Source organism: Ochotona curzoniae, unplaced genomic scaffold (genome assembly GCF_017591425.1).
Source record: "Ochotona curzoniae isolate NIBS_2020 unplaced genomic scaffold, NIBS_Ocur_1.0 contig_4792, whole genome shotgun sequence".
Lineage (NCBI taxonomy): Eukaryota > Metazoa > Chordata > Mammalia > Lagomorpha > Ochotonidae > Ochotona > Ochotona curzoniae.
Genome location: NW_024466389.1, coordinates 12,671,191 through 12,697,397, shown reverse-complemented (window position 1 = coordinate 12,697,397; position 26,207 = coordinate 12,671,191). Strand labels below are relative to the sequence as shown.

The 26,207-nt window shown below is 42.2% G+C and overlaps 1 protein-coding gene across 12 annotated transcripts in view; it reads left to right on the top strand.

The window, feature by feature from the left end:
* HP1BP3 (heterochromatin protein 1 binding protein 3) overlaps positions 1-26,207 on the top strand; it is a 35,993-nt gene extending 9,786 nt beyond the window's left edge. For 5 of the 12 annotated variants that reach the window (XM_040988024.1, XM_040988025.1, XM_040988026.1 and 2 more), the window contains 10 exons: positions 882-1,041; positions 3,889-4,048; positions 5,917-6,060; positions 9,611-9,691; positions 10,460-10,614; positions 14,547-14,637; positions 18,500-18,659; positions 20,476-20,587; positions 23,745-23,855; positions 24,457-26,207. In XM_040988024.1, coding sequence (XP_040843958.1) covers positions 882-1,041; positions 3,889-4,048; positions 5,917-6,060; positions 9,611-9,691; positions 10,460-10,614; positions 14,547-14,637; positions 18,500-18,659; positions 20,476-20,587; positions 23,745-23,855; positions 24,457-24,754 — 1,472 coding nt within the window. In that variant the 3' untranslated portion in view covers positions 24,755-26,207. Of the gene's footprint in view, positions 1-834; positions 1,042-3,888; positions 4,049-5,916; positions 6,061-9,610; positions 9,692-10,459; positions 10,615-14,546; positions 14,638-18,406; positions 18,475-18,499; positions 18,660-20,475; positions 20,588-23,744; positions 23,862-24,456 lie in introns of those variants that run through there. The other 7 variants (XM_040988031.1, XM_040988030.1, XM_040988028.1 and 4 more) reach the window with 7 other exon arrangements.

The window sequence follows — 26,207 nt, the reverse complement described above, 5'->3', positions numbered from 1 at the left end:
CATAGTCCTGTTGGCAGGTATCTGAAGGACGAACCAGCAGGTGGAGAATCTCTCTCATTGTCACTCTTTCAAGTAAAATAAACTTCTCTTTTAAAATAATGGGAAGAAAAGGTTTCACTGACTCTAAACCTTGATGTTGCCTGAATTAGTTACAGGAGTTTGGACAAGGTTAGTCTGTACATGTCTCACTGAAGAACATAATACCGGACAGGATTTGCAGTAACAATTAACTATTCTGAAAATTACGGCTTAGAATTTTAATTTGTTGAGAAACTGTAATTTCCTTTAAAAATCATATTTATTTATTTTGGTAATAACAAAGAAGCAACTTTATTTGTATTCGTTTAACTTAGGGTCATAAATAAGTCGTCATTGTTGTGCAGTAGTTAGCTCGTGCAGTGCGCGGGGACCTCTGGAGGCCTACACTCCTCTTTGACCAGTTGTTGCCACGGGGTTCCTTTCTGTCGATGTCATTGAATAACCGAGGCATAGCTGCTTCAAGAGACATGTGAAGGATACACAGAACACTTAACATCCCATCGTTCTGCCTTATATTTCTGCTCTTGATTCAATTTTCTGCCTTTAAAATATATGTGGATTTATTACTTTTTAAAAAAAATTTGTCTTGAATTTTAAAAAGGTTCGTTTGTTAGCCATGAGTATGGCTATAGAAGGGAGTAACTAAGATTTAGGGTAAACTTGTGCTTTCCTGGTTGATCTGCTTTTCTCATTCAATGGTCACATGAATAAACAATAAACAGCTTGAATGAACAGTATCTGTAAAGGATGAATGAAACTGCACTCATAGTTATTTCTCTTCACTTACTGGCTCAGGCGCTAACCTAGCTGCTTGATGCAATTCTGCTCACCTGATCTTTTAGAACCAGATATAAGTTCAGAGGAATCTATCTCTACTGTAGAAGAACAAGAAAATGAAACTCCACCTGCTACATCTAGTGAGACAGAGCAGCCAAAGGGAGAGCCTGAGAAGGAAGACAAGGACAAGGAAGAGAACAAGTCTGCTGAGGAAACCAAAAAGGAGTAAGGAATTACGCCTTATTGCTGATTGTAACTGATCTTATTTAAAAGGAAGTGCTATCACATTGGTTCATGCTGGTATTTGCTATTTGGGTTAAGTTTTCAATTTGTCATTTGAAGAAGGTTTATTATATTGTTGTGTGGTCCTGTTAGAATTTGCAGAACAATGACTTGAGTAATCCAGTTCTTGCCTTTTGGCTTTAGAATATGTGCTTATGCTTAGAATTCACCACGGGAGTGCCTGATGTTTTAGGCATTGACAAAATGTAGGAATGAAGTAGCTGTAAAAATCCAGGATGGGAGACACAAATCATTTTTTTGCTGCCTCTGTGACACAGCGAGTTTTTGTGTTGCCTTTGTTAGAGTGCAGTAGTCTGTATCCAGCCATTGATGATGTATAATGTAAGGAGTCAATTGGAGGTGGCTTTGGAACTCTAAAAGCAAAGTTTGCCATTGATTTGTGTCTATCAGGTAGTAACTGTTCTTTTAATTTTATGTTTTTATGGGATAACAGTATTTATGGTATTGTTCCATCATTATTATAACAGATGTTTGTTTTTAAATAAAGGACCAGCAGTAATAGCTGCCTTTTAGATGCAGTTTGCAGGGACTTATTTATTGCTGTTTAATAGATTTGTGAAGTTTTTAGTGGCTCTGGCCAGCAAAGCTGCTGTTTACTGGTCTACTGCCCCAGCTGGGGCAGGGCTGGGCTGGGTTGAGTCCTCAGTCCAGATCTTCCAGATGGGTAGCAGGAACCAAAACACTGAAGGTATTGCCACTGCCTCAATACCAGAATGCTGGGGCTGAGATCCTGCCTTGGAATCAGACCTAGGCACTTGATGTGGGACATGGGCATTCTGACTTGTGTCTGAACTGCTAGTCTAAATAGTCGCTCCTGCCCTATATTTTTAAATGTTCTACCTAGCTAGCCAGTAAGGGTCGAAGCACAAACCTAGTTTTCTGACTTGGAGAAAACATTTTTTCCACCATACAAGATCACATCTGCTGTAGTTGTTACTAGTGTACATCCTTTTTTTTAAAAAAAAAAAAGATTTATTTATTTATTGCAAAGTCAGATATACAGAGAGGAGGAGAGACAGAGAGGAAGATCTTCCATCTGATGATTCACTCCCCAAGTGAGCGCAACGGCCGATGCTATGCCGATCCGAAGCCAGGAGCCAGGAGCTCTTCGGGATCTCCCACACGGGTGCAGGGTCCCAAAGTTTTGGGCCGTCCTCGACTGCTTTCCCAGGCCACAAGCAGGGAGCTGGATGGGAAGTGGAGCTGTCGGGATTAGAACCGGTGCCCTTATGGGATCCTGGCTGCATTCAAGGCGAGGACTTTAGCCGCTAGGCCATGCCGCCAGGCCCACTAGTGTGCATCTTAAAGGTCTCCGTTGTCTGCATCCTGGGAGATAGCAGGTGATGGCTCGAGGGCTCAGGAGCCTGTCACCGTGTGGGATGCCCTGACTTCACCCTGGCCAAGTGGAGCAGTGAGTGGGTCAATCTCTGGCTCTCTCTCTTGCTGTGCCTTTCAAGTAAATGAAAATAAATAAAGGGTTTTATTTTAAAAATAAGGGTCACAGGTAGGTGTTGTGGTGCAGTGGGTTGAGCTGAAGCTTGAATTTCTGCATTGCTTGCAGAGTGCCAGTTCTCTGCTTCCTATGCACCTGCCAGCTGATGTGCCTGGGAAGCAGTGGGTGATGGCTCACGCACTCGTATCCCTGCCATTCCTGCCATTCGTGCGGGAGATGTGGGTGGAGCTGCTGGCTCCTGGCTTTGGTTTGGCCCAGCCCCAGCTGCTGCAACCAGTTAGGGAGTGAAACGGTGAGTGGAGGCTCCCTCTCTCCCCTTACTCATTCTACCTTTCACGGGAATACATCTTTTAAAGTATGTTAATGAAAATCTCATTTCTTGGGCCCAGCGGCGTGGTGTAGTGGCTAAAATACTCACCTTGAACACCCCGGGATCCCATATGGGCGCCGGTTCTAATCCCAGCAGCTCCACTTCCCATCCAGCTCCCTGCTTGTGGCCTGGGAAGGAAGTCGAGGACAGCCCAAAGCTTTGGGACCCTGCACCGTGTGGGAGACCTGGAGGAGTTCCTGGCTTCTGGCTTCAGATTGGTACAGCACCAGCTGTTGCGGTCACTTGGGGAGTGAATCATTGGACGGAAGATCTTCCACTCTATTTCTCCTCCTCTCTGTGTATCTGACTTTGTAATAAAAATAAATAAATCTTTTAAAAAAATCTCGTTTCTTTAGGTCCTTATACGAGTACTAATTTATGACTTCTCTCTAGCACCTGAGAGAAAGCATCTTTTTTGTTAATTTAAGTGTGTTAGATTACTATAAATATAATTGTGTATAGTATATTAATCTATACTATAAATATAATGTACCCAGTTTTGAAAATGTTTTGTAAGTTTTTGGTTATTGAACATGTCAGCTTGTGTTTAGACAGACAGTTTTTATCCCTTTCTGATTGTGTGTGATGGTTATTCCTCAGTGTCCTTGGAGGATTGGTTCCAGGACCGTACCCACTCACCCATATATACTGAAGTCCATGGATGCTCAAGTTCCTTGTATAAAATGGAATAGTAGTTGCATAGAATGCATATACATCCTCCCATGTACTTTACATCATTTCTAGATTATTTCTAACACCTAATAACAGTGTCAATGTTGTATAAGAGATTGTTTTGAAAGTAATGGCAAGGGAAAATGTATATATGTACAGGTTAGGTGTAGAGCTTTTTGCTGAATATTTTTGATTCTCAGTGTGGAACCTGCGGATACAGAAGGTCAACTGTTTTGGACAGTATTTTGCATAATAATAATTCTTTGTTTTAAAGTGAGAAAGATCAGTCTAAGGAAAAGGAGAAGAAAGTGAAAAAAACAATACCTTCCTGGGCTACCCTTTCTGCCAGCCAGCTAGCCAGGGCCCAGAAACAAACACCGATGGCTTCCTCCCCACGGCCCAAGATGGATGCAATCCTAACCGAGGCCATTAAGGCAAGTTTTTATTTCAAGCAGTTCATCTCAGATTTCTTTTGTTTTGCTGTTGGTTATTTAAGAGTGGAATCTTTTTGTCCAGACATCAGATATTTTGCTCTGCTTTTGGAAAATTTAGATGGAAAGCCATTGTGTAGTGGGTGTTTTTCTAATGACGTTAAGGGTGCTGGTTTTATTTATAATTCATTACTCAGTTCGTTCATTATAGCTTTTAGGACTGAAAGTTTAAATTCATTCTATAAATATCTAAGGACTACTTTCTTTGTCAAATAACTCTGCTAATTAACTGAATAACACTGAATTTTTGTTTTAAAAAGTATCTTTAGATTAATTTGTAAAGCTGACCAACTAATAATTGGTAGTGGTTGTCTTTCATGCTTGAACTAAATATCCTTTTATAACCCTATTGTTTTGCTTCATATACTAGCAGTGGCAAACTTGAAGATGTGTCTGTGTGATCATTTTGATTTTTTTAAGGGTATCTCCAAATCTTTCAGTGCTTTTATTGTAAAAATCTAAGTTTGCTATGTTTATTTCATTCCTGAGGAGGATTTAAAACGGCTGCTTATGTTCCGATTGAGCCCTGCTGGGGGTAACCACGGCAGGTGTGTGTAAGCATAGTTTAGCTATCACTGATGTAAGATTGGAAAAACAAAACCAAAACCAAGTTTTGCCTTAGACTGGTTCTTTACTCCTCAGACGTCTGCTCCCATTAAGAAAACATTTTTGGTCTGGTCGCTTGCTTGGAGTTAGATCTGCTCCTTATGTAGCCTGTTCTCTGAGGATTTTACTTCATGACCTCTTGGCCTGGACTTGAAGGAGCAAGTTACAGGAAGAGTAGGAAAATCACGAAATTTTTCACGTAATTAAATGAAAAAAATAATATAAATTCAGCTGAGACAGTAGTTTAAATGTGATTGTGTCTTTGTAATATAACGATTACAGCTTCAGACCACCGAGAACATTTTCTGTATCGAAAAGGAGCTGTTTCTCACTGTCAGTTTGGTAGAGCAAGGGATTGTTTTTAGCATTAGTTCTCTTTTTTTTTTTAGACATTTACTTGGATTAAGTGATCCACATTGTCTTGTGTTGACACAGTTATTTCTGGTCCATTAGCCTTTAAAGCATTTTTCTTTGCTGTTGAAATATTTAAAATAATTTTCTTAACCATCCTTACCAAAAGACAGTAAGTGTTACATTTTTTAATAGACAATATCAGCATCAAACTGGTGGACTAGCCCATTGGATAAATAACAGGTGCTTCTGTGTGCTTCAAAATTTAAAACATTTGAAAGAAACAATAACTACCATGTGATATGATGAGCCGCTTAGTTCTTCCTTGAGCATTAGTGAGCATGGAGTACCAGTGAACAGGCTGGAAATAGACGTGCATTTAAACTGCCTGTCTCCGTTGTTACCTAGAACTCTCATGAAGACTAACCAGATTCAGGCCTTTTATTCAGGACTGTCTTTGCTTCTTTCTAATGGTCTGCCTATAAGGGACTATTGGGCCAGATGTGCCAAAACTCATTCCTCATTTGATGCTGAAGATCTGAATTCGAACAGAATAGACTTAAAGTGGAAAAGACTCTTGCTAAAACAGAAAACGCTGTTCATGTGCTTGTGGTCTCATTGGCTATTTAGAACAGCTTAGCTTTGTTGCTGATACACCCAGTGATTCTGTATTTCTTCAGACGTTGTGACCTGAAGTTACCTGAAATACTGTTCATTCTTTCCTACCATCTTTAGCATACATTAGCGAGTGTGGTTGTGGAATAATTTGTTGTGGAAAAATGTGTCAAATTCTGTATCTGATAAAAAGAGTTAATTTAAGGTAATATATGAGTTTTGATAAATCTGTTTTCTAGGCATGCTTCCAAAAGAGTGGTGCATCCGTGGTTGCTATTCGAAAATATATCATCCACAAATATCCTTCTTTGGAATTGGAGAGAAGGGGCTATCTTCTTAAACAAGCATTGAAAAGAGAATTAAATAGAGGAGTCATCAAACAGGTATTGTAATTACTGATAATTTAATTAAACATTCATTAACTCCATACTTAGTGACATTCAAACTTTTTCAATTAAAAATGAATTATAGAATGATGAAATACTTAAATTTAGCCTAGGTTTATAATCTGAAGCTAGGCTTGGAAAAAACGCTTGTTTCATTTGCCTGTGTAACTCTTCTAGAAGGCAGGAGCAAAGAGGTAGTGTTACTTTTTTCCTAGCCAGTGTGCTGTTAAGTAGATTTCCATTCCAAGTTACTGATGTTTGCAGTTATGCAGCACTGAAGACGATGGGTTAAAGAATCTGCTATTACAGTAGCAAAAATAATCATTGCTCTTGTGTGGGATTGTTAAATTTTAAAGCCCAACTCTTGTGACCAGATCTTTTAGTATTATAAAGCAGTTTTGTAAATGGGCTCACCTTAAATGGCTCTTACCTATAAACAGTTAAGCCTGTTAGCGTTAGAGGTGCCTGAGCAAGTTGAGACTGGTACTAGAACCAATGTTGGATTCTTACATAATTTTTTAGAGGCATCTCTTAGAATAAGCGAATTCTAAGGCTTGAATGGATTTTATTTTGTCTAATTTTTCTTGAAAGATCTAAAGTGTTTAAATAACAACCAAAATTCCATGATATTGGCAAAAATGGTTCTGAGAATTTTTATTTTAAGATTTGTTATTTTTATTTGAAAGGCAGATTTACAGGCAGGAGAGACAGAGATTTAAACACCGATTAAGCACTTTCAACAAGAGATTTCAGCAATTAATATTATTTTTTTGTGTGTGCCAAGTGCTTAGGGGTCCATCTGAGTGAAACAGATTACTGTTGTATGTAGTCTTCTCAGAATAATGTAGGGCTGGGGCCCGGCGGCATGGCCTAGTGGCTAAAGTCCTCGCCTTGAATGCACTGTGATCCCATATGGGCGCCGGTTCTAATCCCGACAGCTCCACTTCCCATCCAGCTCCCTGCTTGTGGCCTAAGAAAGCAGTCGAGGACAATCCAAAGCTTTAGGACCCTGCACCCGTGTGGGAGACCCGGAAGAAGTTCCTGGATCCTGGCTTCAGATCGGCATAGCATCAGCCATTGCGGTCACTTGGGGAATGAATCATTAGATGGAAGATCTTCCTCTCTGTCTCTCCTCCTCTCTGTATATCTGACTTTGTAATGAAAATAAATAGATCTTTAAAATAATAATATAGGGCTGATATTCAGTGGGCCTTGAAAACAATCATTTGAAACATTTTACCTAGCCAAATCTAAAGACTCCTCTGAACATAGTGTAAGTGCAACTTATGAGCTAGTTTCATAGTTTTCTTTGTGAAAATATGGTTGTGTAGCTTTTTATTGCCTCCACAAAATGATCCTAGGAATGTGAAGTTGAAACAGCTGGTGTACTACTGGGCGCCTACTTTTTGGTCCAGTGGCTTAAGCTGTTCCCACCTCCAGTGCTAGTATCTCCTAAGAGGACTGATTTGAGTCCTGGCAGCTCCACTGCCAGTCAGCTGCTTGCTGATGCACCTGAGAAAAACAGCAGACGATGGATGACCCAACTGCTTGAACCTGTCACCTGTGGGGGAGGCCTCGTTGGAGTTCCAGGCTCCTGGTTTTGGCTTTGCACAACCTTAGCTGTTGTGGCCAATTGTGATATGAACCAGCAGACGGAAGATATCTCTCGTTCTGTCTCTTCCTCTCTCTAATCTTTCAGATCTTTAGAAAACAAAACAATAGGCCAAAAGCATTTCAGCTTTAAATAGTGCAAACTTAGGTATGAAGGATTTTGGCAATAGCCAAAACTGAAGTTCTATGACGTACTTTTAAACTATGGAACAATGTGGTAAGATCTAATTAATACAATTGTATGCAGTGCCTGCAAAACTATTAGATAACCTTTCCGGAAAGGAATGATAGTCTAATTGATGAAGGGTGGCAAACATTGAGATATGAGCTTCCCCAGGCTTTGAACTTTTCAGACACTACCTACCTTCCAGCAGTTTTCTTCTACCTTTTTTTTTTTTCCTTTACTAAAAGGCAGAGAAAGAGAGCAAGAGCTGACATCCACTGATTCACAACCCAAGTGCCCACCACAGCGAGGGCTGGGCCAGACCTAAACCAACAGCCCTAAACTTGGTCCAGGTCTCTCCTGGGTCGCAGGGACCAAGTCCCTGAGCCATCGTGTGCTGCCTCCCAGGATGTGCACCGTTTGAAGCTGGGTGGGAAGCGTAGGATCCAGGAAGCGAATCAGGCATTCTGAGGGATTGGAAACACCCCAAAATTTTGCATGGTGGTCCAAATGCTTGCTCCTTTTTTACTGACCCTTCCTTACATAGGATATTTGTGGTTTTTTGTATTTATTTGTGAAAGCTTATAGTTGATTTTTTTTTTAAGATTTATCTATTTTTATTGGAAAGTCAGATTTACACAGAGAAGTCTCTTCCATTCACTGATTCACTCTCCCAAGTGGCTGTAACAGTCAGAGCTGAGCCAATCCGAAGCCAGGAGTCTGGAGCCTCTTCCTGGGTTTCCCACACAGGTGGAGGTCCCAAGGCTTTGGGCCGTCCTCGACTGCTTTCCAGGACACAAGCAGGGAGCTGGAGGGGAAGTGGGGCAGCCAGGATACGAACGGGCTCCCATATGGATCCTGGTGCATGCATCCTGGCACACACCAGCCTGGCACACACCATCCTGGCACACACCAGCCCCGCCCCCGAAAAGAAATCTTGGACTCAGCACGATAGCCTAATGGCTAAAATCCTCACCCTTCACTCACCAGGATACCATATGGATGCCAGTTCGTGTCCTGGCAGCCCTACTTCCCACCCAGCTCCTTGCTGTGGCCCGGGAAAGCAAAGCAGTTGAGGACAGCCCAAGGCCTTGGACCCTGCATCCACAAGGGAGACCCGAAAGAGGATCCTGGCTTAGGTTAGGCTCAGCTCCAGCTATTGCCGCCACTTAGGGAGTGAATCAATGGACAGAAAAGTTTTTGGGTACCTGCTACCCATATGGGAGACCTAGAAGATGGTCCTGGCTTTGGCCTGACCTAGTCATGGCCAGGAATGCCATATGGGAGTTGACCATTGAATAGAAAATCTCTCTGTGTCTCTGTTTTCCTCTGTGGCACTGACTTTTAAATGTGTGTGTGTGTGTGTGTGTGTGTGTGTGTGTATTAAGATTTAAAAAATTTTTATTGCAAAGTCAGATAAAGAGGAGGAGAGACAGAAAGGAAGGTCTTCCATCCAATGATTCACTCCCCAGGTGACCGCAATGGCTGGAGCTGAGTCAGTCCGAAGCCAGGTACCGGGACCTCTTCCGGGTCTCCCATATGGGTACAGGGTCCCAAGGCTTTGTGCCGTCCTCAACCACTTTCCCAGGCTACAAGCAGGGTGCTGGGTGGGTAGTGGAGCCGCCAGGATTGAAACTGGTGCCCATATGGGATCCTGGTGAATTCAAGGCAAGGACTTTAGCCACTAGGCCTCTGCACGAGGCTCAAATAAATACATGTTTTTAAAGTGTATATAAATTGGAATAATCTAAAGTAAAGATTAATTTACTCTAGGTAAAAGGAAAAGGTGCTTCTGGCAGTTTTGTTGTGGTCCAGAAATCAAGAAAACCACCTCAAAAATCCAGAAACAGAAAGGTAAGAAGATTGTGACAGTCTGAGGATTATAATAGTACTACTGTCATTAGAATGTGAGATGAAATGTTTATTGAGATTTTTTTGTGTACTTGGCACTATGCAGAATGCAGCTTTTGTATGAAGGCCTGCAGAAACTGTAAGTAAGTTGTCCAGCTTGAGAGCGTAGAAACCAGGATGACTTAAATGCTTAATGTTGAGTTTTGGGCAGCAATGTGAATTGTAATGCTGTTTGTGAAATGTTTTAAGTTAGAGGAAGTACACAGGGTATTTTTACTCAGTATTTAACCTAAGATCTATACCCACTGCCAAGTTTTGCTTTTTTTAAACACTAATACCCATCTCTCCAAGACCTGATAATGTCATTTAAAATAGACACCTAGTATTTCATGTGTGTTGGCAGTTAAAAATCATATTTCTTTACATCTTTGTTTTATACTTATGAAGATTTTCACACTTTCACAAAGTATTTTAAAACACTGTCAAGATAAACTTCAGTGTTTTGTGATGCTATACTTCATTCTTTGTTACGGAAAACTAAAAATTAATAAAGAATTTTAAATTCTACCCTTCCTTTTGGCTTTAATATATTTTTAACTCTCAACCTGAAATTTTCTTTTCAAGGAAATTGCCACACAAGGGACATTACATGCTGTGCAGTATTTAAATTTGGCAAAATGTAATTGTTTTTTATGCCAGTTGATTGGGCACTCAAATGAGGAACAGAGAGTTGTATATTCTATATTAATCGTAATTTCTGGTATCTTCCAGAAGAGCAGCGTAGCAGTAGATCCAGAACCACAAGTCAAATTGGAAGATGTGCTCCCACTGGCCTTCACGCGTCTTTGTGAACCTAAAGAAGCTTCTTACAGTCTCATCAGGAAATATGTTTCCCAGTATTACCCTAAACTTAGGGTGGACATCAGGTATGAGCCATTAGCTGAACTCCTTCAAATGTGTAGTATTAACGTTTTAGTCCCTTCTGAGCAAGAAAGGAGATGGGATGAATTTTCAAGACTGACTTTAGCCAAGCTAGGGATAAATTATTCTTGTGTGATTTTTGAGGATTTTTTTCCTGCTACATTATATTTGCATTTTCATAGTTCTATACATAATATAGTAGAAAGTTAACCATATGTTCTTTTTTAGTTTTAATAATGTTTTATTTATTTACTTTAGAAAGTGAAGGCTGTTATGTTGAGATGCATTCCCCAGATACCAGCCACAGTCCCTGGGCAAGCACAAGCGCTGGGGATCAGAGCTGAGGTGTCCACCTTTTTGGCAGGGTATCAGTCGCTCGAGCTGTCACTTTCATCTCCCAGGGTCTGCATCACTGGGATACCAGAGACGACAAGCTGGAACCAGTTTAGGATGTACATGTCTTAATAGGCAAAGTGCTTGGCTCATCCAGGTATTTTTAAATCTGTGCTTCGTTGGATGCACTGATGTGGAACCTGTGGCTGTACAAGAGCTGCTGTAGCTCTTCTCATATTAGCTGTATATCTTTTTAGATACTCATCTTCCACTTAGATGAAAGAACTCAGGTGGAAATAACAGCATCTTAACATTTATTCTGACCGAATTTGATGGTGTAATTCATTTGTGAAAAATAATGAAGTCTCAATGCCTGCCATTCAGCATCTAGACTGAATAGGATCGTTGATATATTTCTCAGTTTGGAGATTTATGCAGGAATTTTGTTTACAGCTCAGAATTTGAGGGTTTTTCTTTTTTTCTTAATTTTATTTGAAAGGCATAGAAACAGATATCTTACGCCTACTGGTTTTGTTTCCCAAATGACTGCAGTACTTAAGTCTGGCCCAGACTGGCACCAGGGCTGAGCACTTTGGCTTTCTCATGTGGACAGTAGGGACTGAAGTAACTTAGCCGTTGTATGTTGCCTCCCAGGATCTGCATTAGCAGGAAGCAGGAATTGGAAGCAGAGCCATGACTCAAATCCAGGCACCCTGATAGGGGTTTCAGGTTCCCAGAGTCTTAATCGCAGTATTAAAGGCCTACCCCAGAGTTCAAGGTTATTATTATTATTTTTTTAATTCTTAATTTTGTAACTTAGTTGAAAGGCAGGGAGGGACAAACATAGGCCTTCACCTGCTGAGGCACTTCCGAAATACCTGCAATGGCCGGGCAAGGCCAGGCCGAAGCTTGGCTTTGCGCACAGTATGCACAGAGCCAACTGCTTGAGCCGTCACCTGCTGCCGCTCTACAGGTGAGTAGTAAGGCAGAAGCGGAAGCCAAGCTGTGCTTGAACGCAGGCACTCTGAGTTGAGGCCACCCTGGCTGGTGTCTTTGAGTTTTGCATGTGTTCATGTGATGTCTTTGTTGTGATGACTTCTGGAAAATTGTATACTCCACTTCTGATCCAGTTCTCTACATGTGATGTGGGAAAGCAGTAGAGAATGGCCTAAGGCCTGGGGCTGCTACTTCCATGTGGGAGACTTGGAGGAGGAAGCTCCTGGATCCTAGCTTCAGATCAAACTCAGCTCTAGCCGTTGTAGCCATTTGGGGAGTGAATTAGCAGATATATCTTTCTCTGTCTCTCCTCTGTAAAGCTTGCCTCTCGAATAAAATAAATCTTTATAAATACAAAGAAATACATTGTATGATACTTTAAAGATGGGAAACACATTTTACTTTTGTCTCCCTTAAATCTGGTAGCTAGAGTCCATGTCCTCCCTCCGAGTCTTTCTTTCCTTTTGATTATACTTTACGTGAAATCAGTGCAACTTTGCTAACATGCTTTGTTTTACTTGAATTTTTGAGAGACAAATAAAGCTCTTATCCTGCTTGAAACACCTGCAACAAACAGGGCTGAGCTGGTGATGATTCACTCCCCAAGCAGCCGCAATAGCTGATGCTGCGCTGATTCGAAGCCAGGAACCTCCTCCAGGTCTCCCATGCAAGTGCAAGGGTCCTCAACTGCCTTCCCAGGCCACAGGCAGGGAGCTGGATGAGACATGGAGCAGCCGGGATTAGAACCATTGCCCACGTGGGATCCTGGTGTGTTCAAGGCGAGGACTTTAGCCACTAGGCCACCACGTCGGGCCCCATATTGTTAAATTTTATTTTGGAAGTTTTCAAATAGGCTCAAAAAAAGTAGGAAGAAGCTAACATCATATTAATATAATCCATAACAAAATTCCTAAAAAGAATCCAATAAAAATCTATCTATTGTGAATTATTTCTTTTCTTTTTCTTCTAAGAAAGAGAGAAGTGGGGTGATAGAAGACAGAGAGCTCTGATATCTACTAGTTATTCCTCAAATACCTGCAGCAGCCAGGGCGGAGCCAGGCCCAAGTCAGGAACCAGTTGACCCTGGTCTCGGACAGGGGTGGCAGGGGCCCAAGAATTTGAGCTATTTTCCACCAGACACATTAACAAGAGCTCTGTTTGAAGAGGAGCAGCTAGGACTCAGACTAACTCCTTTAATAGGATACCAGGCTTCTAGGGAGTCTTTAGCTTGCTTTGCCACAGCAGTTGGGCCCATTCTACAAGTTCTGAATCTTACTTCTGTGCCTATTTTTCTCCACCACCAAAAAAAAAAACCCAAAGGAAACAAACAAACAAAAAACACTCATCACATGCTACCCTCCTGCATATTTTACTTGGATTTTATTTTTTCATTGTCTGTATGCCTCATTTGAATATCAGATTCTTAAGGTCTGGTACTTTTTATTTACCCATGGCCTCACATGTCATAGAAACTTGATAAATATGAAATGAATGAATAGATCAGCAAATCTCTAGACCACTTTTTTTTTTTTAAAGATTTATTTTATTTTTATTGGAAAGGCAGATATACAGAGAGGAGAGACAGAGAGGAAGATCTTTCGTCCGATGATTCACTCCCCAAGTGAGCCGCAACGGCCGATGCTATGCCGATCTGAAGCCAGGAGCCTCTTCCGGGTCTCCCACGCGGGTGCAGGGTCCCAAAGCCTTGGGCCGTCCTCGACTGCTTTCTCAGGCCACAGGCAGGGAGCTGGATGGGAAGCGGGGCTGCCGGGATTAGAACCAGTGCCCATATGGGATCCCGGGCATGCAAGGCGAGGACCTTAACCACTGCGCCATCACGCCGGGCCCTGGACCTCTCTTAAAATTAAATGTGCCCCATGTGAGATAAAAATTAGGTGTGTGCTGTCATTGATTGAGGGGCCGGAGAGCATTGTGAGGAAGAGCATGGGCTTTGGAACTGGGTCCCTCATCGAGATCCTGGTTCTTTCATTGTGTACCTCTCTTCACGCTCCATACTAAATCCATAGTTACCATCTTAGTTTGATATCTGACTTTTTTACAATCCTAAAGGAAAAACTGAACATGCTGGTTTACACACATACTTTATGTTGTCCTCCAACATGTTTGAAAATCTTAGGAGTCTACGGCCATACCACCCTGAATGCGCCCAATCTCGTCTGAAAATCTTAGGAGTTTTGTCTACTATTTAAAGTACACGTAGCCCACCCAAGATTGAGTTTTGAACTTTGAATTTCTTTGGAAACCTCTTAGGTTCTCACCAGTTTCAACTCTAAATAATCTCAAGATTTTATTTCCTCTTAATTTTGGTTGTGCATTTCTAATGTTTAATGTCCAGATTTTTGCCTTAAAAAATTTCAGAGTTAGGTGAGACTTGAAAGAGCATAAAGCACAGGCATGGGTTCTGTGTATGAGCACTGACTACGCCGCTGTTGTTAAGGGGTCTCAGTAGTTTGTCTTTGCTGTTTTGTCCCATTTTAAGAAAATATTGCAAGTGGAAAGAATTTGCATTCTGTCTGGGATTAACCCTGTGTTTGCATTTTTCTTTCATTGATACCTTTATCACTATATTTTGTTTTTTTTCCTGCAGGCCTCAGCTGTTGAAGAATGCTCTGCAGAGAGCAGTGGAAAGAGGCCAGTTGGAACAGATAACTGGCAAAGGCGCTTCAGGGACATTCCAGGTTAGAGACTGAACGCTTTGCTTATAGGGAAAGGGTTCTTCAACTTTTGTGTTTGAGGACCTTCTTGCACTCTAAAAATTTATTGGGATCCCAAAGATCTTTATGTTTTAATTATTAATCTATTTTTAAAGATGATTCATTCATGAAAGTCAGACTTTCAGAGAGAAGGAGTGACAGAGAAACATCTCTCTGCTGGTTCACTCCCAAAATAACCGCAGTGGTTGGAGCTGAGCCAGTCTGAAGCCAGGAGCTTCTTCTGGGTTTCCCACATTCGTACAGGGGCTCAAGGATTTGGAACATCCTCCACTGCACTCCTGGTTATTAGCAGGGAGCTGGATCAGAAGTGGAGCAGCCAGGACTTGAACCAGTGCCCATATGGGATGCCAGTGCTGCAACTGAAGATTAGACCACTATACCACTATGCTGACCCTTGTATCAATTATTTAAAAATAACAGTAGTAAGCACACTATATATTAACATAGCAATACATTTTTTATGAAATATAACAGTATATTAACTGATACATTTTTTATGAAACACTTTAATGAGAGAGGCTGCACTGCTTACATTTTTATACATGCCTTTGATATCTGGCTATAAGAGAAGTCACCTAATTCTTCCATGTGGTTTGGATTATGTCCAGAAGAACTTCCAGCCTCACACAGACACAATTAGAAAAAAAGGTGAATTGTTAATACCATTTTTTGATACTACAACAAAACTCAATAAGTGATAGCTTTTGTTGAAGTCATACTGTATGATTTGATTATTTTTAATAAAGTGACAGTTGTACAGCTATTTGCACATTTAGTGCATTTCCATCCCTCAGGAAAGCTCTCTTGTGCCAAGCTGCAGTCACTTCCAGTTCCCATCCTGGCCTCACATAGCCAGCTTGTCTTTTTTCTCTCTAGATTTGCCTTCCTTGCACATTCCACACATAAAGAATCATTCACTATGTGGCCTCCTGTGTTTGGCTTTTCACTTAGTGTAATCTTTTATTGTTACCTGTGTTTTAGCCCATATCAGTACTCTATTAGCAAATTGTATTCATTTTGTTGATCTAATACATTTTGTTTATTTGTGAGTTGATGAACATTTGGATTATTGTCGCTTCCTATCTGTAGCTGTATGCTGCTATTTGAATTTTTATTTCTGTTCATTTTATTGGAAAGGGAGAGAGATCGATTGATTCATCTTCGATTCCTTACCTAACCAGATGCCTACAACAGCCAGACTAAAGCTGTAGAGCCCAGAATTCAGTGTGTGCATGGCAGGGACCCAAGCACTGGAGCCGTCACCACCTGCTCCCAGGGTGTGCATGAGCAGAGATCTGAATTGGAAACACAATAGCCAGGTCTTAGCAAAGCATCTGGATATAGACCCCAAACGTACCAAGAAATGACCTAACCACTGTGCCAGACCTCGGTGACCAGTTGTATCTTTTATTTTCATGTGCTATGTAGTTAGCAATGACATTGCACCCTATATGATTAATTTATGTTTTAAGAGACTGGCAATATGGCAGCACCATTTTACATTTTCTCCAGCAGTGTATATTTCAGTTTCTCCATGTCCTTGTCAACAGTTGTGTTCTGTATGTTTATTTGTTTTAGCTATAGCTGTGGCACTGGATATGAGCTGGTATTTCATGGTTTTGATTGGCATTTCCCTGCTGACTATTGATGCTAAGCATCTTTTCTATTATTAATGACCATTTAATTTTTTCAGTAAGATGTCTCTTCAAATTACGCACTTTTTAAAATTTTTCGTTTTAATTATGAATTAGATAATGAGACAAAAAGCTGCTGTCAACTGGTTTCACTCCTCAGATGTGCAGTGGCCATGGTGCCAAAGCTAGGATCTGGAGCTTGGTCCAGACCTTCTGCAAGAGCGGCAGGAACTCAGTTACCGCCCAGGGTCTGCCTTGGGGAGGCCAAGGCAGACAGTGAGCTAAGAGTGAAATTTTTAATTGTTTACATAGTTAAGAGGGATGCATGCCCTTATGGGCCTCTGATTAGGATTAGGAATGGCAGGCGTGGAGGAAGTGGTTGGGATAACCACTCCAAGCTGTTTGTTTTTGTTTTTGTGTTCTGTGTCCATGGAAGAGGAGGCATAGGGGGACCCTCCTTGCTGAGAAACAACATCAGTACCAGGAGATGGGGGACAATTCGTTGATGACACCTGAGAGCTTCCTTCTTTTTGCATGTAGACAATCATCCCAGCTCTGTTTATGGAAAGACTATCCTTTTGTTATTGAATTTTCTTGACACATTCCCGCAAACCAGTTGACCATAAGAGCTTGTTTATGGGCTCTCAGTTCTCTTCCGTTGATTTTTGTGTGTGTGTGTGATATACAGAGAGGAAGATCTTCCGTCCGCTAGTCCACTAGTTCGCTCCTCAGTTGGCCGCAGCAGCCAGAGCTGAGCCAGTCTGAAGCCAGGAGCCAGAAGCTTCTTCTGGGTCTCCCACACGGCTGCAGGGTCCCAAGACCTTGGGCTATCCTCCACTGCTTTCCCAGGCCTCGAGCAAGGAGCTGGGTGGGAAGTGGAGCAGCTGGGACATGAACTGGCACCTAAATGGGACCCTGGCCCATGCAAGGCGAGAACTTTAGCCATTAGGCTAGCATGCTGGGTCCCCTCTTTTTTTTTTTTTTTTTTTTTGTTAAGGATTTATTTTGTTTATTTGAAAGGCGGAGTTGAGAGGGAGTAGTAGAGAAAGATCTGCCAGCTACTGGTCCAGCCTCCAAATGACCAAAACGGCTGGGGTTTTTCCAGATGAAAGCCAAGAGCCAGAGGCTTCTGCTGAGTCTGCCTGGTTGGTTCCACAGAGGCGCTCTTCCACTACTTCCCTGAGTGAAGCAGTGGAGCTGGATCATGGAACGGACAGGAGCCGAACCAGTGCCCGTGTGGGATGCTGGCATTGCATGCGTCGGCGTAAGCTAAACCAGAATAGCAGTCCCAGTGCTTTTCTTACGATTAGTATCTTAGCTGCATATGTAGCAGATACTCACTCTTCCTGTTTCATCCCATGAAGTATCAGAAGGTGCACATGTTATAGTTGAGGTTTAATAATTTTTACCACTTCCTCAGAGGCATTTCTAAGAGAAACTTTTTTTAACCTTAAGTGCATAGCAGTGATGTAGACGGTGTAACATCTGGTACATTTTAGTGCCTTTACCTTGCTTCATAGCAATAATTTTATCAACCATTGGTTTCAGGCAATCAGAATATATGTCAACACAGTGACAAAGATAAATCACATTATAGTTCTGTTATGGAAATAGTTTTGAACTTTCAGATTGTCTGCAGGATGAGTCTCATGGCCCTCCACCTGTGTGTGGCTAGCCTTTGAGGACCACTGCTGTGGAATATTCCTCATGTTCGCCTTTACTCTTTTTGTCAGTACTGATCTATTCCCAGCTTTTTGTCATACAGTACCCTAAGTATCTACCAGAATTTTCCTTAGCCGCTTTTCTGATAGGATTTTTTAAAGGCTAAGATTTTATGACTGCTTCATTCTTTAATTTGAAAAAGAAGGTAGTCTTGGAGAGTTGGTTTTTGGAAGATTAACTTGCTTCTTGGAAGGGAGCTGTCCGTATTGGGAGGGTCGGTTATTAGTTGATGTGTTAGGATGGGCAGTTGGGTAAACGGAAGTGGCTGCATTAGTAAGAGGGTTGGGACTCTTCAGAAAGATTGAATACCTTGGAAAATGAGAAGACAAAGTCCCTACTCTGACAATTTACTGTAAAACGTATCTGTGCTGATGCAGGAACTCCGACCCACCTGGTGCAGAGGAGTCTTGTCTTGACCTGCTTTGGGAGAGTGTTGTCTTGATGCTTTTCTCTTCCTCCTTGGAAAACAGCTGAAGAAATCAGGGGAGAAGCCCCTGCTGGGTGGAAGCCTGATGGAATATGCAATCTTGTCTGCCATTGCTGCCATGAACGAGCCCAAGACCTGCTCTACCACAGCTTTGAAGAAATATGTCCTGGAGAACCACCCGGGGACCAATTCTAACTACCAAAGTAAGCATCAGAGTTGTATGCATTTTACCAGCTTTAGAAATCATATTATTAATATGAAAGTTATAGCTACTGACTTAGAAAATCTAGAAGGAAAATCTAGCTTTAAAACTTCAGATTTTAGGGGCCAGTATGGTGTCATAGCGAGCTGGTTTTTCACCTATGGAGACCAGCATCCCATGTGAAAGTTCTGGCTTCACTCCCGATCCAGCTCCTGACCTGGGAAAGCAGCAAAGGATGGCTCAGGTCTTGGGCACCTGCACCCACATGGGAGCTGGAGGAAGACCCTGGCTCCTGGCGTCAGACCAGTTCAGCTCTGACAGTTGCATCAATAGGGAAGTGGTCCAGCAGATAGAAGATTTCTCCCTCTTTTTTTTCCTCTTTTTATTTCTCTCTGTAACTTTGATTTCCAAGGAAAATAAGTAAATCTTTTCAGTGTCTCCAAATGACTGCAGCAACCAGGGCTGAGACAGGCTTAGTCAGGAGCTCGGTGCTTGTTCTGAGGCTCCCACGTGGGTGTAAGTGGCTCAGGGATTTGAACCATCTTCTGCTGCTTTCCCAGTGGCACCGGGAAAGAAACTGGTGCCCATATGGGGTACTGGTGCTGCAGGCAGCAGCCTCACATGTTACATCAAAACTCCGGCACAGTTTAATTATGAGAATTGTACACCTGCCATCCAGGTGGGATCTTAGTGAAGCAGGGAGAGCCCTAGATGCGTTCAGTTTGCAGTCAGGGGTTTCGGTATGAGTCCCCTGGCATCCTCCCGCCTCTCAGGTCTGGAATGTCTTGCTAGTAGAAGGGTTCCTGGGAGTAGAATAGTCACATTCTCTCCAGGAACCTCCTACGGCCCTCTTGGTGGTGCAGGGCAAGTGAGATTCCTCTGAGCCGCCGGGAAGACTGGGACCCGCCCAGCTGTGTTACTGAACTTGCTGTATAAATGTACAGCTTTTTCTGACACGTATTTTATTGTCATTTAGATAGATTCTGACGTTCACAAAACCTCTTAGTGTATTTTTGCTTACTTCAGAATGCTTACTAAAACATCTAGTTTCACTTTGAAATCAAGTCAGTTTTAGACTGTATGCAACTTAGGTTATTGATTGAAGCTCTGAAACAAAATACTTCAGATAATTTTCAAAAAAGGTAATTCTGAAGTCTTGACTTTTAACGTGTGAAATATGTATATTTTAATGTTTTTAAAAAAAGAATTGCTGTAAGAATTGCTATCTACTTTGCAAACTGGTTTATGTAAGATGCATGCAAACGTGTGTGTGCATATATATCTAATGTTTAATTGTGCATGTAGTTCACTGTGAATTAGTTCATGATATCTGTATTAACCAAATATTTTAAGAGATGAATTTGGATAGTGATCTTTCCAGTGTTGCTGGTTTTGAGACACTGTATCACCATTAAATATGCTTTTGAGAAATAAGTGTCTGAAAAAATTGGTGAGACCTTCAGAAGCCACAGTGTTTTTTGTTGGTTTATAAGGGGTTATATATGTTCATTTTTGTCAATGCTGTATGGCTCTCCACACCTCTTTAAATGAGTGGAAAGAAGCACTGGTTTTGTGTCTTGTTAGCATATGGCCCCTGAAGCTGTGTGGGCTGGTGTTTGCTCACATGGGAAATGAGAAGTGCATCTCAGCAGCCTTCATTCTAATTTCATTATTTCCTAGTTTGTGGTCACTGAATTAATTTCCTTTGACTACGAAAAATTGACTTGGCATATGTCAGTTAATGTGAGAAAACAGAACTGGTTGAGAGAATGATCCAGTGTGACTAGTTAGACAACTTTCTTCCATTTTTTGTTCAGTGCATTTGCTGAAGAAAACGCTACAGAAATGCGAAAAGAACGGGTGGATGGAGCAGATCTCTGGAAAAGGATTCAGTGGCACCTTCCAGCTCTGTTTTCCCTATTACCCCAGGTAAGCACTTTTTTTTTTTAAGATTTTTTTTTTTTTTTAATTGGAAAGGCAGATATACAGAGAGGAGAGACAGAGAGGAAGATCTTCCGTCCGATGATTCACTCCCCAGGTGAGCGCAACGGCCGATACTATGCCGATCCGAAGCCAGGAGCCTCTTCTGGGTCTCCCACGCGGGTGCAGGGTCCCAAAGCTTTGGGCCATCCTCGACTGCTTTCTCAGGCCACAGGCAGGGAGCTGGAAGGGAAGTGGGGCCGCCGGGATTAGAACCGGCGCCCATATGGGATCCTGGGCGTGCAAGGCGAGGACCTTAACCACTTGCGCCACCGTGCCGGGACCGGTAAGCACTTTTAATAGGAAATATTGGCCTTGGTGAATTTAATGTCTGATTTTAGGTTATAGGATTGGTTTAATTTGTTTTACCTTTATTGCTATTATACACAACTGGAAGTGTATGAAAATGAAGAATCGTTCAGGCAGTATTGTTTTGAAGCAAAAGGTCTCCATATAAGGACAGGAGAGGGGACAGGTAACTGGGCAGTGGGTTAAGCTGCTGCTTGGGATGCCCACATCACATCTGAGTTTCTGATTCAAGTTGTGGCTTCTCTGCTTCTGATCCAGCTTTCTGCTAATGCAGTCCTGAGTGATAGCAGATGAACATTACGCAAGTGCTTGAAACCCTGCCGCACTGTGGTAGAACCAGATGGAGTTCTGGCTTGTTGCTTTGACCTGGCCCGCTCCTGCCTGTTGAGAGCACTGGGGGAATGAACCAGCGGACGGAAGGTCTCTGTGCAACACATGCACATGACGGGCATTGTATACACATTCTTTATCCTGCCCTGTCGCCTTCTAAATGAATTTTTAAACAAAGACTAAATTGGAGTTTTTGCTGTCCTACGGAGTTTATTAGCCAGTTATTTTTCAAATGAAGCACTCGATTCTTGAGATTCTTGGACAGTCATTTTGATACTCATGTCTTTTTTAAGTGATAATGACAGGAAAATATTAGAAAATTACATGTATGTTTCAGGGCCTGCACTGTGGCATGGTACACTAGGCTTTCACCTGAGACGCCAGCACCAGTGTGAGTCCCAGATGCCCCACTTCCATCCAGCTCCCTGCTTATGGGAGAGCAGCATAGGATGGCCCAATTCCTGGGGCCCCTGCACCCATGTGGGGGGCCCAAAAGAAGTTCCAGGGTGCTGGCTTTGGGCTAGGTAATCTCTGGCTGTTGAGGCCATTTGGGGAGGGTACCAACAATGGGAGGTCTCTCTCCCCCCTCCTCCTTTGTGTATCTGTGCCTTTCAAATAAAATAAATCTCAAGGAAATTATAAGGCCTTGCGCGATGGCTCATTGACTAAATCTTCATCTTGCAAGTGTCAATCCCATGTGAATGTCAGTCCATGTATCAGCTGCTCCACTTCCCATCCAGCCCCCTGCTTGTGGCCTGGGAAAGCAGTCAAGGACGGCCCAAGGCCTTGGGACCCCACACCCACGGGGAGACCTAGAGGAAGCTTCTGGCTCCTGGCTTTGGATCAGCTCAGCTCCGGCCACTGTGGCCACTTAGGGAGTGAAACAGTAGGCATGAGTTCTTTGTCTCTGTCTCTGCATGTCTCTACAAATCTGCCATGCTTTTCCAATAGAAATAAATAAATCTTTAAAAAAAAGAAAAGGATGGAAGGGAAGTGTCTTAATGTGATTACAGAATATTAATTCATACTTTAACGGAGGAAAAAAAAGGAAATTAGGGCACGGTGTAGTAACCTAGTGGCTAAAGTCCTCATCTGGGATCTGCTAGGATCCCATATGGGCACCGGTTCATATGCCTACTGCCCCACTTCCCATCCAACTCCAAAGCCTTGGGACCCTGCACCCACGTGGGAGACCGGAAAGAAGCTCGTGGCTTCTGGCTTCAGATTGGCGCAGCTCTGGCTGTTGCAGCCACTTGGGGAGTAAACCAGAATTTGTAATAAATCTTTTTTTAAAATGAAATGATATATATTCTTTAAATGACTAATACCAGCTGGGGAGAACGTTGACTGCTCCCAGAAGCTTAGCTCTGCCTTCCATAATACTGTAGAGGCTTCCTTGCTTCCCTTCGTTCCTCCCTTCCTCCCCCCACCCTTCTTCCTCTCTTTCTTTGATCTTTCCTTCTCCCTTCCTCCTTCCCCCTCTTTCTCTGTCACTCTGCTTTTCAAAGATTAAAATTAAAAACAGAAGTTCTTGCCAAATTGCTCTTGAATATTTTTGGTATATGAGGGGCTCTTCAAAAATTTCATGCCAAACTAATTGGGGAAAAAATACCTTGTGAATTTCAGATTATAAGAAAGACTTCGAGGTCTTTACCCAGAATTGTGAAGGCAAAAACTGCTGATATACCTTCCATGGTTATGTGCTCAGTGTCTCAGTTTGGACATGTCAGGAATTTGTAATTGGTTACTCATTAAATGATCAATTTCAGGAAATGGTAGGAAGAAGACAATGAAGGATAGTCTGGAGCTTGTCAGGGTTTGTCCTAAGAATGTGAGTTCAAAATAGGTGATACTGGGCCAGTGTTGTGGTGCATATAACCACCACTTGTGCTGCCAGCAACCCATAGGAGATGGAGTGGCTGGTTTGAGCCCCATTTTTCCTGTGTGCAGATGCTTGTGGAAGATAGCATTTGATGACCCAAGTGTTCTGGCTCCTTCTACCCAGATAGGAGACCAGGATGGAGTTCCTAGCTTCTGGTGGCTTCAGTCTGGCCCAGTCCTGGCTGTTGCCAGTATCTGGGGAGTCAATCAGTTATTGAAAGAGGTCTCTGCCTCTCCCTGTGACTCTGTCACTCTCCCTTTTATTTACTTTTAAGTTAATTAATTAATTAATATCATTTTATGACACAGTTTCATAGGCTGTGGCATTCACCCAGACCCTTCCTCCATATTGTTACAGTTCATAACCAGACATGATTCCTTCATCGCGGCATGGACCATGCGGAGTGTCACTCTCCCTTTTTTGTGAAATCAAGTAGTTTATAATTTGTAACATGGCGTTTGTGACCTAGCATGCTGTTTCAGAGGCAGCTGGGGTGCAGTGGGCTGTGTCCTGGGTGGGGGCAGGTGGAGCCTGCACTCTAACCCTGTGTGGACTGCTGGCTGTAACAGATTTTTGTTTTTTTAGCCCGGGGGTTCTGTTTCCGAAGAAAGAGCAGGAGGATTCTGAAGACGAGGATGAAGATGACGATGAGTCATCAGAGCATGACTCTGAGGATGAAGAGCCACCACCTAAGAGGTGTGGGTGTGTGGAAACCCTGCGTGGGGTCGGGAGGACAAGGAGGGGCGCTGCAAAACGTTCATGGGAAATGAGAAGTTTATTTGGATGCCAAAAATAAATTGAAATCCATGTGTACATTTTTCATGATATATATGAACTTTCTAAAGTGCCATTGTGGAAAAGGTTCAGATAGAAAAGTGTCTTAAGAGCTCAAAATTCTCAGGTTCTTTGTGTGATGTTGAAATTTATCTTCTCTGAAAATACAGAGGCTCTGAATATACTGAAACTCTGTGTCGTAAACCTTTTGGTTAAACCTCTCTAGGAGCATATATTTATGTCTATACAAAATATGTATGAATGTATATAGTTATACTTTGTTGAAAGAAAATAATCTGAAAATGAAATTTTGCATAGATTTCCATGAACTGGACTGCATTTTTATTTGTTTGTTTTTGGACTGAATTTTTAAACAGTTTTACTGAAGTCACTAGGAAGTAGTTGAGTCACATTGTCATTATAGGTGATGTCTACTGTGTTGTGTTTCTTCAGAGCACCTGGCTGGCCTGGCAAAGTGAATTTCTGCTTTAGTAAGTCATTACCTTTGATTTTTTTGTTCCTGCAGGTTGCAGAAGAAAACCCCAGCCAAGTCCCCAGGGAAGGCTGCAGCCGTGAAACAAAGAGGGTCCAAGCCTGCACCTAAAGTTCCAGCTGCCGCACGGGGGCGAGTGAGGCCTCTGCCCAAGAAAGCCCCTCCAAAGGCCAAGACGCCAGCCAAGAAAGCCAGGCCCGCCGCCCCAGTCTCTAAGAAACCCGCTGGCGGCTCTTCAAAGAAGCCTGCTGCCAGAGCAAGAAAGGAAGTGAAACTGCCTGCTAAAGGCAAATCTACCGTGAAGAAATCTTTCAGAGCAAAAAAGTAAATTTTATAGGAAATAAGGGTATCATGATGGAATTCAAAATCTTATTTTCTAAGGTCAGTGTGCATTTGTTTTAGTTTTGGTGTTTTTAAAACTACATTTGCCCCCCTCCTCTCCGAGCATTATGAGAAGGGGACTATACATAAACACACGTAGGCATTGGCTAGCTTGAGATGCTGTTCTCAGTGCCTGCTCTTTGAGTCATTTTAATTTCTGCAATAATCCTGGACTTTATTCAACCATGTAACCTATACTTGCCCTTTGTTGCTCCTCTTCCCCAGACTTTTTTTTATGGGCAGCTTGGCGCTTCCCCCACCCCACCTTCAAGTTTTATGTAAACAGTTGCAAAAGTTTTTATATTTGTAGAAAGCATCAAGAACAGATGCCAGCCGGGTGCTAGAAGTAGAAAGAGTGTAGCACTGACGGGACTGTTGGACCTCCTGCTGAGGAGGCTGCGTTAGCCGCAAGATCTTATTTATACAAACCACTCCACTCATCCTTCCCTCCGGCTGTAAATACAGAGACGTGTCAGCTTTGCAAGTAAGCCAGAAGCGAAGTGATCTCCCTCAGTTCGAGGACGGGCGGCTCCGGGGGCCACTCTTGACACTGATTTTCTAGGTGTTTTTCACGGAGCCTGGTGCTGCAGTCCCTGAACAGCGCACAGTGTCTCTGTACCATTTGAGTTTTGACTGAAGGGGAAGTGTAAGGATGTATTGAGTCTGTGATTTCTAGTGTCACTTGGTTACCAAAAATCAAAACATAGAAATCTTGATCAAATGTTTAAATATATATTTTAATATTTGGAGCATGAATTGTCATTTCCTGTTTGCCTTTTTTATAAGGAAACGTTGGAGAGTTCCCTCAATGCTCATATAGAAATGTTAAATGGAAAAACAAACAATTTGCTAAAATAAACTAGATTGGAGTTTCATCTCTGGGCTTTTTCCCCTGTTTTCTTTCCACGGCACTTTTGATATTAAGCAAGTGGCTTCTTTTTTGAGATTTTAAAAACAGATAAGTAAATGAAGCCCTACTACCTACCCCTTTATTACTTGTATTTGTTTCAATATTGTGAGATTGTGTTAAGTAGTACTAGCTTTCTACTGGAGAAATTCCAGTTTCTGGTTATCATTTATCCTCCCTGTGGCACTTAACATTTTTATTGTCTTAAACTTTTGCTGTACGTTTTCTGGCCCCTTGAGTGCTACCAGAGACAAAAGGTGTTTGTTTCATTTTCATTCCACTTTCATTGTCTCCTGGGATCCCTTCTGAAGCCTAAACTGTGGGAAATGGACTGAAGAAGATTGGCTTAAATTCCATCGTAATCATGTGTGATCCCATCATGAATTATTGGAATTGTGTTGCATGTAAGGCAATCTTTCCTGTTGTAAATCTTCCTTTTTTTAAATGTACATATATTTTGAAAAATATGAATAAACATGACATTTTAAAAGCT